At 33.7% G+C, this 17,228-nt stretch overlaps 1 protein-coding gene and 1 pseudogene across 1 annotated transcript in view; one reads left to right on the plus strand and one right to left on the minus strand.

Moving 5' to 3' along the window:
• LOC126007257 (disintegrin and metalloproteinase domain-containing protein 2-like) overlaps positions 1-17,228 on the minus strand; it is a 64,045-nt gene that overhangs the window by 15,115 nt on the left and 31,702 nt on the right. Inside the window, exons 7-10 of the mRNA XM_049772714.1 lie at positions 15,896-15,952; positions 12,179-12,250; positions 11,375-11,541; positions 4,280-4,361 (exon numbers count right to left, since the gene is read on the minus strand). Of these exons, the coding sequence (XP_049628671.1) occupies positions 4,280-4,361; positions 11,375-11,541; positions 12,179-12,250; positions 15,896-15,952 (378 nt within the window). The remainder of the gene's footprint in view (positions 1-4,279; positions 4,362-11,374; positions 11,542-12,178; positions 12,251-15,895; positions 15,953-17,228) is intronic.
• On the plus strand, positions 16,130-16,880 carry LOC126006159 (N-alpha-acetyltransferase 50-like; annotated as a pseudogene).

A 17,228-nucleotide genomic window follows, 5' to 3' on the forward strand; every position in this document is an offset into this window, starting at 1 on the left:
CTTTATGATTTTAAGCTGAAGAATCTAGAAAAAAATATAACCTCTCAAAACTGAATTAAGAGGCAGCTAAAAGCCTAAACAGGTAAGGAAATTGAAACAGTAAATAAGAATAGACCCTAAATAAAAAATCCTGGTCTACATGGGTGTATTGGTCAGTTTCATTAACCCTTCAGAAAAGATTTTCTACCTTTTCTTGTTAACCTCTTCATAGAAAACATTAAAGACACAGGGATATTCATAATTCCTTCTACAAAGCAAACATTACACTAATATTCAAAGCAGATAGGAAATTTTCCAGAAAGAAAAATTTCAAACCAAGGTTCTTTTTGAACATATATGCTAAAATACTTAACAAATCTTAGCAAACCAAATCCAACAACACACTAAAAAGTCACAAATCCTGATCAAGTAGGATTCATCTCAGGGATGCAAAGATGGTTCAACATAAGCAAATCTATTTATATAATACATCACATTAATAAAAAAAGAAGACAGAATCAAATGACCACTTCCATGCAGAGAAAACTTTTGACAAGATCTCACATCCATGATAAAACATTCATGATCAAAATATTCATAATATCACTTTATCATAATATCATAATAGCATCAATTCATAATTCATAATATCAACCCTCAACAAAATAACATTTCTCAAGACTCTAAGGGCCATATATAACAAACCACAGCCAGTGTCATTGTTTTTTCTTTTCTTTTTGTTTTTTGGGCCACACCTGTAACACTCAGGGGTTACTCCTGGGTATGTCCTCAGATAGTACTCCTGGCTTCGGGGACCATATGGGACGCTGGGAATCGAACCAAGATCTGTCCTCGATAGATTGGATGCAAAGCAAATGCTCTACCACTATGCTATCACTCCAGCCCCTATCATTGTTAGTGGTAAAAAAAATTGAAATTATTACTCTGAAATCATGCACAAGGTAAAATGTCACTGTCTCCAATTATATTCAATATAGTACTAGAAGTCCTGGCTATAGCAATAGCCAAAAAAATAAAATCAAAGGGATACAAATTCTAAATTAAGTAATATTATTATTTGCGGATGACATAACATGCATTGAATGACCCCCAAAGAGTCCACAAAAGCTCCTAAAAATAATAAATCAAACAACAAATAAACCAGATTAAAAGATAATACACAAAAATTGGTCACATTCTTATAAACAAAAATGAATTAGGAAAGATAGAAATCAAGAAATTTATCCTGTATAAATAGTAGTATTCAGTGTGCCTAACCCTGGAACACATAAAATAATTGAGAATATGAAATGGATTAAAGATAGTCTCTTCAAAAATTGTTCTGGGAAAACTTTATAACCAAGTGAAATAAATAAAACCTTGGTCCATATCTGACAGTTTACACAAAAGTCAATTCATAGTGGATCAAAGACCTAGATATTTGATCAGGGATTATAAAGTACCCTAGAAGAATTTCATAATCTGATATGACTGGTAAAGACAACAAATCAAAGACAAACCAATGGGCCTACATCAAATGAAAATTTCTTCCCTCAGATTTTAATAGTCTACTAAGACTCAGAAAGATGAAAGACTGCAAGTTTATTCCTGGTATTCATTTCTTTCATTCCTAAACATTAGGGAATTAAAGTGCTAAATCATTTCTAAATGCTTATTTTATATGAGAACTCTATTTTTCTTTTTTATTAATTTATATTAAATACATTTTATTTTTAATTTAATTTTATTATATTGAGATCATTGTGATCTACAAAGTCCTTCATAATTGGGTTTCATATATTCAATAAATCAAGGCCAGTACTCATCACCAGTGACCGCCTCCCTCTTACAAGGATCTCTGAGTGCATCCTATATCATCTCCCTAAATCTCCTCAGCCTGCAAGTATAACAGGCCCATTTTAAATTTAGATTGTTAGAGTTTGGATCTCTTGATTCCATTGTTGTTGCCTTTGGCTTGGATATTTGGTTTTGTCATTTATTTTATCTCCACCATTTCACCCAAAACCACTTGACCCCTGGCCTTCATCCTTTCATATTTGTTTTTCTTCCTCCACTCAATTTCTTCCTTCTTCTTGCAATACTCTGGGACCAAGGGTGTTCAAGACAACTCCCATTTAGACCATTACATTTTTAATGTAGTTATTCTAAATACCATATGTAAGTGATATCAAAATAGATTTATCCTTTTACATGCTAACTCCATTTAACATTTATTCCAGTTCATTCATGTTGCTGAAAATCGCATAATTGCAGCATTCCTTACAGCTATGTAGTATTCCATTGTGTATATGTACCACAACTTCATGATTCATTCATCTCTTGTGGGGTGGCATCTAGGTTGAATCCAAGTCTTAGCTATTGTACTGAGTGCTGCAATAAATAGTCCTGAGCATACAACTTTTGGATAAATCTGTACTTTCATCTAATGTACACGTTTGGACTGGGGACAGATACCCAAAGGTGGGACTATTGGATTGTACAGAAGTTCAATTATAGTTTACTGAGAACACTCCATACAGTTTTCCATAGCAGTGGTCCGCAACCTTTTTTTTCAACTGAGCCAAATCTCGACAAAACCACGATTGAAATTTATTTTGAGAGCCACACAGGGCATGCACTGTCAGAGGCTAGGAGTAGAGTCCTGACTCCTGGATCGGCCGCCGGGCACTCAAGAGAGCCAAATTAAAAGTGTAAAGAGGGGGCCCGGAGAGATAGCACAGCGGCGTTTGCCTTGCAAGCGGCCGATCCAGGACCAAAGGTGGTTGGTTCGAATCCCGGTGTCCCATACGGTCCCCCGTGCCTGCCAGGAGCTATTTCTGAGCAGACAGCCAAGAGTAACCCCTGAGCACTGCCGGGTGTGGGCCAAAAACCAAAAAAAAAAAAAAAAAAAAAGTGTAAAGAGGCACATGTGGCTCGCAAGCCGCAGGTTGCCGACCACTGCATATAGGGGATGGACTAGGCTGCATTTCCACTAGCAGTGAATAAAAGTTCTTTGTTCACCACATCCCCACCAACAAAGATTGTTTTCAATATTTGGCTATGTGTCCTCCTCAATTGTTATTTTATTCCGATTTTCCTAATGATACTTGAGCATATTTTAATTTGCCTTCCTCAGAGAAATTGGTCTTTCTCAGAGAACTATCTGTTTATTTCCTGTCTCCAATTTTTGAAGGGGCTTTTAGGTTTTGTGGAGTTAACATTTATTTTTGGATTTTTTGGGGGGATGGTCACACCTGGCGGCGCTCAGTGGTTACTTCTGGCTTTGTGCTCAGAAATAGCTCTTGAAGGGCCGGACAGAGAGCAGGGAGGTAGGATTTTTGCCTTGCATGCAGAAGCACAGTGGTTTGAAACCTGGCATCCCATATTTATAAGAAAAACACATTGAAAATATTTACTGATTGTTACTATCATTACAGAGACTATTGTCTTTGTCCATGAACATACACTTTTAAATAAATAATTATTTTACCTTCTTCTTATTAGCTAGATTGTCTGTAGAAGGAATCAACACTTCTCAGTTTTTCATTAGTGATGATCCTTTCTCCATGCTGAGTCTCAGGAATCTTAGTGTTAACCTAGTCACGTTAAAGTTTTTGTAGCAGGCAATAGACTTCACCATAACTATTCTTGTCTCTCAAATTGTGATTAAAACATTTAAGATAAAATTTGTGTTTCCAAAGAACCAGTCTATTGATAACTTCCCTTATTTTATATTACTTAATATAACATTGCATTCTTTAATATAACTATATAGTACAATTTGACTTTGTTATTCTTTGGTATGTTAATTATGTTATTATTCATCATTATTATTTTTAATCTATTTCTTATTTTTATTTCAAAGAGCATTTAAGTCTCTTTATAATTTCAAATTTTTACTATACTTTACAAGGCTAATTTCATAATTAAGAAAATATATCCATTAAATTAAAATGTAAAAATATTTAAATATATTTGTATTAAAATATATTTTAAATATATTTGTGTTAAAATATATTTGTATGATTTAATATATTTGTATATAAGAGAAGCTAAATAATTTTCCTAAAAGCATATCTTGAATTCATTTTAGGATATTTTCAAACATTTACATGTAATAACTTCATAGAAACTTCTTATAATTCTAATTTTGTATCAGGTAAAGGAACTAAAGAAGATACTTGCATCTCTGAGTACTCTTACTTGTTTATAAATAATATATGGACACCTTTAAATTTATAATATTCTACATAGTATTATATAAACATGATTTAGCCAAACAAATTAAATCATACTGTACCAGAGCAACACCTCCTCCATATTTTTTATCACATATCTTTCCTTCAACGGTTGCACCAACATAATCTGGTTTTTCTCTGTAACTTAAGTTGAAAATAAAAATAAAATAAAATAAAGACTTTGGATAAATAGTAGAGTGGATTGAATGCAGCTGACATGATTTTCAATCCTAAACCTTTATGGTTATCCCTAAGCATCACCAGGACTAATCACTCACCCAAAGCCTTAAACTGGATGTAGACCAAATTAAAAATAGCATAAAGTTAAAATTAAAAATCTAATTTTGTATAACCAACATTTTCCAGTCATGATTTTTGTCTTGCTTTATTACATACTGAAGTCATAAATCAAAAAGGAAATTAAAACTTTCCTGGAAACAAATGATAATGAAGACACAAACTGCCAGAATCTATGGGACACAGCAAAAGCAGTCCTGAGAGGAAAATTTATAGCTCTACAAGCACACATCAGGAAGGAAGAAGGGGCATATATGAATAACTTAATGATGCAGATCAAAAATTAGAAAATGACCAACAGAAGGAACCAAAAATAGGAAGACAGAAGAAAATAATAAAGCTGAAAGCAGAAATCAATGAAGTGGAAAACCAAAAAACAATCTGAAAGATCAACAAAAGCAGAAGTTGGTTCTTTGAAAAAAATAAACAAGATTGATAGACCACTGGCAAAACTCACAAAGAAAGAGAAATCTGATAACCCATATTAGAAATGAAAAGGGGTAATCACAACAGATATTGCAGAGATCCAAAGGGTAATCAGAGACTACTTTGAGAAACTTTATACTACTAAACATGAGAACCTAGAAGAAATGGAAAAATTATTGGATAATTATAACCTTCCACAGTTAAGGAGGATGTAGCATATCTAAACACCCCCATAACTACTGAGGAAATTGAAACTGTAATCAAACATCTGCCCAAAAAGAAAAGCATAGGCCCAGATGGACTTCCTAATACATTTTTCAAATCTTTCAAGAGGAGATACTACCAATCCTAGTCAGGCTCTTCCATGAAATTGAAAAAACGGGAACACTCCCAAACAGCTTTTATGAAGCCAACGTCACCTTGATACCAAAACCAGACAGAGACGCTGCCAAAAAAGAAAATTACAGACCAATATGCCTGATGAATGCTGATGCAAATATCTTCAACAAAATCCTGGCAAATAGGATCCAAAGCATCATCAAGAAGATCATACACTATGACCAAGTGGGTTTCATCCCAGGAATACAAAGATGGTTTAACATCCATAAATCTATCAACATCATACACAACATCAACAAGAAAAAAATAAAAATCAGATGATCATATCAATAGACACAGAGAAAGCATTTGATAAGGTCCAACATCCATTCTTGATCAAAACTCTCAGCAAGATGAAAATGAAAGGAACCTTTCTCAATCTAGTTGAAGCCATTTACCACAAGCCAATGGCGAATATTATCCTCAATGGAGAAAAACTAAAAGCCTTTCCTCTAAATTCTGGTAGAAGACAAGGCTGTCTGCTCTCACCTCTCCTCTTCAACGTAGTACTGGAAGTGCTTACTATAGCGATCAGGCAAGAAAAAGATATCAAAGGAATCGAGATAGGAAAGGAAAAAGTCAAGCTCTCATTGTTTGCAGATGACATGATACTCTACTTAGAAAACCCTAAAGACTCTACCAAAAAGCTTCTAGAAACAATAGATTCATATAGCAAGGTGGCATGCTATAAAATTAACACAGAAATTGATGGCCTTTTTATACACCAATAATGATGGGGAAGAGAACGAAGTCAAGAAGAAAATCCCACTCACATTAGTGTCACACAAACTCAAATATCTTGGAGTCAACTTGACCAAAGACATGAAGGACCTATACAAAGAAAACTATAAAGCCCTGCTCCAAGAAATAAAAGAGGACACATGGAAATGGAAACACATACCCTGCTCATAGATCGGTAGGATTAACATCATTAAAATGGCAATACTCCCCAAAGCACTATATAGATTTAATGCAATCCCCTTAAAAATACTCTTGACATTCTTCAAACAAGTGGATCAAATACTTATGAAGTTCATCTGGAACAATAATATCTAAAGCACTCCTAGAAAAAAGGAAAATGGGAGGCATTACTTTCCCCAACTTTAAACTGTATTACAAAGCAATAGTTATCAAACCAGCATGGTATTGGAATAAAGACAGACCCTCAGATCAGTGGAATAGGCTTGAGTTCTCAGACTATGTTACCCAGACATACAATTTTTGATAAAGGACCAAGAAAACCTAAGTGGAGCAGGGAAAACCTCTTCAACAAGTGGTGCTGGCAGAACTGGTTAGCCACTTGCAAAAAAAAAACTAACATAGACCCTCAGTTAACATCATGTATGAAGGTAAAATCCAAATGGATTAAAGACCTTGATATCCGACCAGATACCATAAGGTATATAGGACAACACATCAGTAAAACACTCCATGACACTGAGACTAAAGGCGTCTTCAAGGAAGAAACTGCACTTTCCCAACAAGTGGAAGCTAAGATCAACAGATGTAAATACATTAAGCTGAGAAGCTTTGCACCTCAAAAGAAATAGTGCCCAGGATACAAGAGCCACCCACTAAGTGGGAGAAACTATTCACCCAACACCCATCAGATAAGGGGTAATATCCAAAATATACAGGGCACTGACAGAACTTTACAAGAAAAAAACATCTAATCCCATCAAAAAATGGGAAGAAGAAATGAACAGATGCTTTTGATAAAAAAGAAATACAAATGGCCAAAAGGCACATGAAAAAATGTTCCGCGTCACTAATCATTAGGAAGATGCAAATAAAAACAATGATGAGATACCATCTCACAGCACAGAGACTTGCACACATCACAAAGAATGAGAACAATCAGTGCTGGTGGGGATGTGGAGAGAAAGGAACTCTTATCCACTGCTGGTGGGAATGCCCTCTAGTCCATACTCTATGTAAAGCGATATGGGGATTCCTCCGAAATCTGGAAATTGAACTCCCATTCGACTCAGATATTTTACTCCTAGGGATATACCCTAGGAACACAAGAATACAATACAAAAACCCCTTCCTCACACCTATATATATTGCAGCACTATTCACAATAGCCAGGCTCTGGAAACAACCAAGATGCCCTTCAACAGATGAATGGCTAAAGAAACTGTGGTACATATACACAATGGAATAGTATGCAGCCGTCAGGAGAGATGAAGTCATGAAATTTTCCTATACATGGATGTACATGGAATCTATTATGCTGAGTGAAATAAGTCAGAGGGAGAGAGAGGCACAGAATAGTCTCACTCATCTATGGGTTTTAAGAAAAATAAAAGTCATTTTTGCAACAATCCTCAGAGACAATGAGAGGAGGTCTGGAACTTCCAGCTCATTTCATGAAGCTCACCACAAAGAGTGGTGAGTGCAGTTATAGGAATAACTACACAGAGAACTACCATAATCATATGAATGAATGAGGGAACAGGAAAGCCTGTCTGGAGTACAGGTGGGAGTGGGGTGGGATGGAGGGAAATTTGGGACATTGGTGGTGAGAATGTTGCAGTGGTGAAGGGGGTGTTCTTTACATGACTAAAACCTAATCACAATCAAATATGTAATCAAGATGTTTAAATGAAGGGGAAAAAAAACGGAAAAGAAAACACAACAAGCTTGACAATGAGAAAACAACGCAGACCAACACCAGACAAAAACTGAAGATGGCAGCTCTGATGACCTAAAAAGTGTCAACAACCTAATTAGCCTCTCAGAGATGTAGTTTAGAGAAGAAATATGAACGATCCTCACAGGAATCAAAGAGCATAAATAGAGCTGAATGGAACACAAATCATCAAGAAGATATGAGTATAGAAATCAGAAAACCTCAAACTGAAATAATACGTCTGAAAAACTCAGTAGACAAAAAGAAAACCTCAATATAAAACTTCTCCAGAAGAGTTTCTGAGGACCAAATCAGTGAGCAGGAAGATGAGATGCATAACAACTCCATACAACAGAAGAAATTGGAAAGAGCCCTAAAGAAAATGATCATACAATGATTAAAGTACTTAAAAATTGTAAACAGATGAAAATACAAGTCTTTGATAAATTCAACAGAAACAACTTAAGAATCATTGGAGTCCCAGAGACCCAGAAAAAAGATCCCCAGGAAGAATTAACAGTCGCAGACATATTTGCAGAGAAACTCATAGAGCTAAAGAGTTCATAAAACCTAATCCTACATGCCCGAAGAGTACCAGCTAAAAGAGACCCAAAGAAAAACACCCCAAGACACATCCTAGACCCAATGACGAATTCCACAGATGGGGATAGAATACTGAAATAAGCAATATCAAAAAGAAAATTACATTCAAAGAAGCATCTTACACTTTATAGCAGGCCCATCACAAAAAAAGATGGACATTTCAAAGAACATAATCAAAGGAAATGTACAACAGAAAGAATTATCATTCCTGAACATATATGCACCCAATGAGGGACCAGAAAAATACGTAATACAATTGTAAAATCTGAAAGAAGACATCAATAATAGTGAGAGACCTCAATACTTACTTGTCAACCCTTAATAGGTCAACAAAGCTGAAATCCTAACTAGATTATACTAGCTCTAAAAAGAGAAATAAAAAAGTGAACTTGTATTTAGAGTATCCAGAAAAGTGGATACATGTTCTTCTCCAATGCACAAGGATCATTTTCTAGGATAGACAACCTGCTGCCCCATAAACATACCTCCATAAAATCAAGAGGATAGTAATTGTACAAGCTATCTTCTCAGATCACAGGACACTGAAATTAAAAGTGAACTACAAAGGAAAACAGAAGAATAACTGTTGCAAACAAACTGTTGAAAAGAAAAACACTTGGAAATTAAACAGTGCACTACTGAACAACCAGTGTGTCAGAGATGAAATCAAAGAGGAAATCAAAACATTTCTGAAAACAAATGACAATAAAGACACAAATTATCAGAATAATGGGACAAAGAAAATCAGCAGTAAGAGGAAATTATATACCTTTACAAGCACTCATCAGGAAGGAAGGTACCACATAAATAGCTTAATGACACAGCTGATAAAAATAGAAAATGATCAACATGCTGCAAATAAAAGAAAACTGCAGAACAATATCCCTGATGAACAGAGATTCAAAGATTCTGAACAAAATCCTGACAAATAGGGTTGAATGCTTCATCAAGAAGGTCATATACCACGACCTAGTAGATTCCATTCCAGAAATGCAAGTATGGTTTACCATACATAACTCAATCAACATAATACACCATATATCAACAAAAAGAACATTTAAATTATATATCAATATATATCAAATTACATATCAATAGATGCAGAGAAAGCATTTGATAAGGTCCAACACCCATTCTTGATTACAAAGGCATAGCACTAGAACAACATGGTATTGAAATAAAGACAGACCCTCAGATCAATGGAATAGACTTCAGTATTCAGAGATTAATCCCATACTTACAATCAGTCAATCTTAGCTAAAGGGTCAAGAAATGCAAATGGAGCAAGAAAAGCCTGTTCAACATGTGGTGTTGACGAAACTGGTCAGACACATGCAAATAAGTGAACTAAGACCTCCATCTAACACCATGCACAAAGGTCAAATACATATGGTTTAAAAACCTTGATATCAGACCTGAAACCTTAAGGTATATAGAATATCATGTATGCAAAACACTCCATGACATTGAGACTAAGGGCATCTTCAAGTAGGAATCATCACTTCCAAACAAGTAAAATAGAAGATAAAATGGGACTATACTTAGCTGAAAAGTGTTTCCACCTCAATGGAAATTGTGAATAGGATACAAAGACCACCCTCAGAATGGGAGATACTACTCACCCAATACCATTCAGATAAGGGGCTAATATTGAAAATATACAAGTTATAGACAGAACTTAACAAAAGAAAATGTCTAATCTCATCAAAAATTGCTGGGGGGAATGCTGTATAGTTAAGCCCTTATGAAAAACAATATGGAGATGCCTCAAAAAATAGAAATTGAGCTCCCATATGATACAGCTATACCACTTCTAGGAACACAAAATCCAATACAAAAATGCCTTCCTCAGACCTATAGTCATTGCAAAGCTACTAACAAGAGAAAGAATCTGGAAACAACCAAGATGCCCTTCAACAGTTGAATGGCTAAAGAAACTCTGATACCTATACACAATGGAATATTATGCAGCTGTCAGGAGAGATGAAATTCACTTATACGTGAATGGACATTGAAACAATTATGCTGAGTGAAATAAATCAGAGGTAGAGAAACAAGCATAGAATAGTCTCATTCATCTATAGGTTTTAAGAAAAATAAAAGACATAATGCCCAAGGACAATAGAGATGAGAGCTGGAGGGACTGGCTTATGCTATGAAGCTCACCACAAAGACGGTGAGTAGTTAGAGAAATAACTAAACTAAAAACTATCATGACAATGTTAATGAGTGAGAGAAGTAGAATGCCTGTCTAGAATACAGGCAGAGGGTGGGAAAGGAGGGAAATGGGGGGATTGGTGATGGGAATGTTGCACTAGTGAAGGGGGGTGTTGTTTTTACAGAAAAAAAGCAAAAAAAAACATGTCGATAATATGCTAAATAGTAAATACTAAAATATTTTTATGTAGTACATAAAATAATATTTTCATTTTTATTATATTTTCTTTAATTTAATATAAATAAGCAGGAAGACTCAACTACTATACTCACATAATTTATACAAAAAGCAAATATATATTATATATATTATTTCATCATATAACATTAAATAATACAATTATAAAGCAAAAATGTTTTACAAGTTATATACTTTCGGTATGAATGTACCTAATACGAAGACTAATAAAGAAATATTCAATAAATATATAATGATCACAAAACTTGTACAAAACTTTGTACTAGTACAAAACTTGTAGTAGAAAATGATATTAACATAATGTCGTATTTCTGAAATTTTCACAAATAATTTTACTAATGATTTAACAACTACCTAGAATTTATTAAAATTAAGAGTTCAAAATAATTTTTGCATACTTACACAAGTAAAAATGCCACATCATGTGGACGCAAAACAAGGTAAGATCTTTTCCATTTTAAAAATTTGTGCATTAACTGATTAGCATCACCAGTTACTGGGATTTTATTTTCATCTATCCAAAGTTCCACTGAAGATAGCAAAATTGTGATATTAAATGAAGCAAATATCTAGAATAAAATACGTATAGAAAATCTATTCACATATGATTTAAATATGCTTAGAAGTTTTCAATTAAAATGCTAACACACTGATAAAATGAAACATCTGAATAGAAATCGTAATTTAAAAACGTGACATGTACAACTACTTCCATGCTTTTGCAACATTTGCAGCATATACAATAGCCAAAACCCTTAAATTGGTCAACTTATGTAGATTGGTGAATGGATAAAGAAAATGTAACTTACACACCTCTTTATCTAATCTGCATCTACATAATGAAGCGCTGTTCATGAATTAAAAGTTTCTTTCATTTGAAACAATATGCGAAGACCTAGAAGATATATTCTTAGCAAAACAGAGAATCAAAGAGACTATATTAAGATGCTGTCCCTGCATGCTGAAGATCCTGACTCAATCCCTCGGCCTCACGTACAGTTTCCTGAACACTTTAAGGAATTGTCCCCACACACAAGTCTAGTAAAATCCCTAAATGTAGACCAAAAACAACCAAAATCAAATAAATAAATGAAACCTACAAAGACAACCACTATGGGACTTAATTTCTCTACTGAATATAGAAACAGAATGAAAACATGACAAATCAAACATAAGTTTTGGAACATAAAATTAACAAACACTTACAGCATTGATGATTCCAACAAGGTGAAAAACTTTTTCAGTAACAACAGCAATATCAGAACCCATATGCTCATACTGAAAAAGAAAGTAGCTGTTAGATCTAATGAGCAGTACTTAGAAATTATTTAAAAAGTTTACCTCCTCATTTTTAAACATAGTTAAATATAATAGTAATGCTTGGAGAAATATGTTTTGAAGGGGGTATTCTGTTTATGATTGAAAACCAACTATGAACATGTTTGTAATCACGATGCTTATATATTTATATTAAAAGTATTAAAAATTAAAATAACCTAATACAAATTACACTAAAATTAAACCTCTCCAAAAATTGAAAGAACAGAGATCACTCTCAAGTTATTTTACCAGTGCAAAATTCCCTTGATAAGAAAATTAGATATAAGATAAAGAAATTACAGGCTAATATTTATGTTTATAAATTCTAAGTCCTAAATCCATATTAACAAAAAACAATTCAAAAATAGAATAGTACACCATAGGCAAGTGAGATTTATCGAGTCATGTAATGATGGCTCTACATACATAATTTTTCAATTTAATAAATTACATATCAATAATAAAGAGCACCATTTCTAAAAGCAACTTGATATTGGAACTTAATTTCACAAGATAATGTCTACTTATGGCTTAAAATATGTAGTGAGTATAGAACAGTTTCATGTATTAAAGAGAATGGATGACACATATACAGGCAACTTTATACTTGGTTGAAAAATGCAACAATTTTCTGCTAAGAATAATAATAAGAAATTTACTCATACTTCTCATTATTTAAACTAGGCTAGCAGTGGTGCTAGAGGTAAGGTGTCTTCCTTGCTAGTGCTAGCCGAGGATGGACCGCGGTTCCATCCCCTGGTATCCCATATGGTTCCCCGAAGCCAGGAGTGATTTCTGAGCACATAACCAGGAGTAACCCCTGAGTGTCAACGGAGGTGGCTCAAAAATAAAAATAAAAATAAATAAATAAATAATAAATAAGAGAAGAAAAATTATCACTATTTTCAGGAATATGGTTATATATACATATATAAAATATCAAAGACACAAAAATTAAAATATATTAGAATAGAAAAATTGCATGGTAAAGAGATAAAATTAACTCTGAGTGAAAAAAGTTGTGAGTAAATAAATGGTTAGAAAATACAGTTTATATTTTTAGTGAATCCAAGTTATTTAACCAATATTTGGTTAGAGTTAGTACTTCTTAATCTATTGTTCCCATGATGAGTAAGTAGTGTCCAAACCAATCTCTAATTACTTTCTTCAAATTCATTATTAGGTTTTATATAATTATAGCTTTCCCAGTTTTTTGATTTATATTGGCTTGTAAAATTGTTTTTATCCTTTTACTCTAAACTGTTTCTCTCCTGTGAATTTAGTTGTGTTTCCTGTAAGCAGTAAATGGATAGGTTTTGTTTCCTGACTTATCCTGTAATGCAGTTTCTTTTGTTCATAAACATTAAGGGATATTGATATAGAGGGTTGTGCTGTTATTTTCCTGTTAAGGGCTGTTTCTCTGAAAAAGTTTTTCTTTGAGTTGGTTGATTTTCTTATTGATTGCTTGATTTAGTTGGCAAGTACTTTCTAATTTCTATTGCCAGTGTAGTGAATGTTGACTTTAGGTACTCATTGACCAGAGTCAAGCATTTTAATGGGCTTGCATATTTGCCTACATTTCTGTCTCTATCTTCTACTGAGTTTAATTTCCCCATTGTTCTTTTTTGTAGGTGCAAATGATATAGTGTAGATTCCCACACTTGGAAACTACCCTGTAGTTTATATAGTTAAACTACCCTGTTTATTCCAGATGGCTACTCATATGATTACTTTTCAGATTTTATTTGAATTTTTCCAGAAAATCTACTATATACTCTATTAGGTCAAATGATATTTAAGGCAATCTACTCTTTAAGAAATAGGGGTGCTATCTCCTTTCTGCCCCTGATGTAAGAGATGTATGTTGTACTGATATCATGGGATATACTAGTGTCTGCACAGTATTGGTTTTGAAAGGTAAGTGGACTCAAGTATGGTCCAGTCTCTGATGTTTTAGGGGCAGGATGCAGTGGTGCAGAACAGAGAATGTCCCTTGTGCTTGTAGATGTGATAGTATTCTTTTATGAATCATTTAAATTTTGAGTTTGAGAACAAAGAAAGAAAAGAATCAGCATGATATCAATATAAAAAATACATGAATTATCAGTTTCTGAATATAAAAATATATCATTTATCAAATGAAAACAAATACGTTGTAAAATTAAAAAATATTAGACAACACGTTCTGTAAACTAAAAAAAAACAAAGTTAAACCCTCACCAAATATGCTTTAACCAAACACCTAAAAACAAAATATTCAAAACTACAGTAAGAGAATATTGAAAGCAGTTCACTATATACAATGAATGATATGAAAACATCATCTTCCTTTTCAGAAAAATACCTTGACCAACAAGAAAACTGTAGAATAATTTACATTTTTTGTTTGTTCGGTTTTTTTTTTTTTTTTTTTTTTGATCACACCTGGTGACGCTCAGAGGCTACTCCTGGTTCTGTGCTCAGAAATCGTTCCTGTTTGGGAAGACCATATGGATGCTGGGTGATATGAACTGCGGTCTGTCCTAGATCTGCTGTGTACAAGGCAAACGCACTACCACTGTGCCACTGCTCCACCCCCAGAATAATATATTTAAAGCAAGGAATGTAAAATAAAAGACAACTTTGGAAGACATTTTTATAACATCTAGAAAATTTAATATACTACAATATAATTCATAGATTATGCTCCTTTATATTTTACTCACATAGTCGAAACTGTTTTGACAACACCAAAACCTATGCATTTTTACTTTTAAAAACTTAAATACCAAACCCAATCCAATGAAAACAGAATATACAACGAGACAGCTACAGAGGGGACCACTTATACTAGCAGCCTGGGGGCTAAGGGAGAGGAATATGGGATGCATGCTAGGAACAAGGTTGGAGGGAGGACAATTTTTGTGATGGGAATTCCCCTGATCCAATGTCAATAAGTACCTAAATATTACTGTGAAAGATATGTAATCCACTTTGGTCAAAATAAAAAAAGGGAAAAAAAAGAAACTAATTTTCAATACTTCTGAAACAAAGATGATGTCCATAACTCAGTAAAATAATATATAAAATAATAAATACTGGGTAAGTAAAATATAGAATTCAGAAAGCAAATTCTACTATAAAATGCTTTCTATGATGAAAATTGAGAAAATAAGAATGACTAATTATATTAAAAGTAATCTAATACATAATGGCTACAAACTATATATTATATAATATTATAAAAGATTCTAAATTGATGAAAGTGATTAAAAGATTAGTGGCTGTCATATATTAGGGTAAGGAGAATAATGAATATTTAAAATAAATAAATGTAAAAATAAAATTTGTATAAAAGTAAAATTGTTTCTATTTTATGTAACATTATACTTGCAATTTAACATACATTAAATAAGTGACTATGGGAGAAGGATCCAGATATCTATTTCAGGAGCATACACCTCACATAGGTGAAGTATATTTAATTCATCAAATTAAAATTAAATACAATGAAGACAAAAGAAAAAAAATGTGATTTTCTTGCATTAAAATTTTATTCCTACTTTTTAAATATTTTTAATTACTAATATATTGACATAAGCATAATAATAAGAATACACTTACCAATTTTTTTTCAACTACAATATGCATTTCTATATACTGAGATGGCTGTTTAAATGTCTAAAATATAAATAGAGTACATGTCAAGATTAAATATTTATTCAAAACTTCAGTGTTTTACTATCCTATGAAGTAAATACTGAATATTTTATTTCTTATAGAATGGAATTCTAAAGTATAACATAGAACAAATAATATTAGGTCTGGCTGGTGACTGCAGGTGGGAGCTGAGTGCCCATGTGTATGGATGTGGATGGGTAGAAGAGCGGTGGCACTGGTGCGGCTGCCACAAACACCCCTCCACTTCCCCAAATCTCCCCAAAGATGCTGGGCCATGCTCCACACTCGTGGCCCCTAGCCTCAGGTCAGAAGGTTGGCTTCTAAGGTTTAGTAACCAGAGCATTGATATCAGTGGTACCAAGGCATCAGCTGGCAGGAAAGGTGAAAGGTAGCCTGATTGAACTGGAAGCTGTGACACCACACAATATTAAACAACTGAAGAGATTAAACCAAGTCATCTTTCCAGTCGTCTACAGTGACAAGTTCTACAAGGCTGTGCTGTAGGTTGCAAAACTTGGCAGCCTATTTTAATGATATTGCAGTAGATGCAGTATGCTGTAGGGTGGATCATTCACAAAATCAGAAGAGACTTTACATCCTGACACTAGGATATCTGGCTCCATACCGAATCTAGGAATAAGAACTAAACTGTTCAGTCTGTCTGGCTCCATACCAAATCTAGGAATAGAAACTCAAATGTTCAATCATGTCTTAAACGTCTGTAAAAAAGTGGCACTTTCGACATTTCCCTCATGTTCAGATCAGCAATGAGTCAGCAGTTGGCTTCTACAGAAAGTTTGGCTTTGAGGTTATTGAGACAAAGAACTACTACTAAAAGAGAATAGAACCTGCAGATGCTCATGTGCTGGACAAAAACCTCAAAGTCCCTTCTGGCCAGGATTCAGATGTGCAAAAGACAGACAATTGATCAAATGACAAATGAACTTTTCTTGAACTTGCTTGTCGCCAAATAAAAGAGTGACACATTGATCCCCCCCCCATTTCTTTTTAATCTTTTCCACCGTCTTTGGTCTCTATTCTCTTTCCTTTCTTCTTAAATTTTTTAATATGTTGAAGACTTTAAGATTAATCATGTTTGGATTTTTTCTTTTTTTATTTCCTGGTGAGGTGATTTGACTGAAGAGGTAAAATTTTATTTGTTTTCTTAAAGTTAAGCTCTATTGGTTCTGAGAATTTGGGTATCAGTTTCAAATGTTTTTAGTATTTTTTCTTATGTCCTGCTTCAGAACTTGCAAATTATATATTTTAAAAGACA

Source organism: Suncus etruscus, chromosome 4, assembly GCF_024139225.1.
Source record: "Suncus etruscus isolate mSunEtr1 chromosome 4, mSunEtr1.pri.cur, whole genome shotgun sequence".
NCBI classification, from domain to species: domain Eukaryota; kingdom Metazoa; phylum Chordata; class Mammalia; order Eulipotyphla; family Soricidae; genus Suncus; species Suncus etruscus.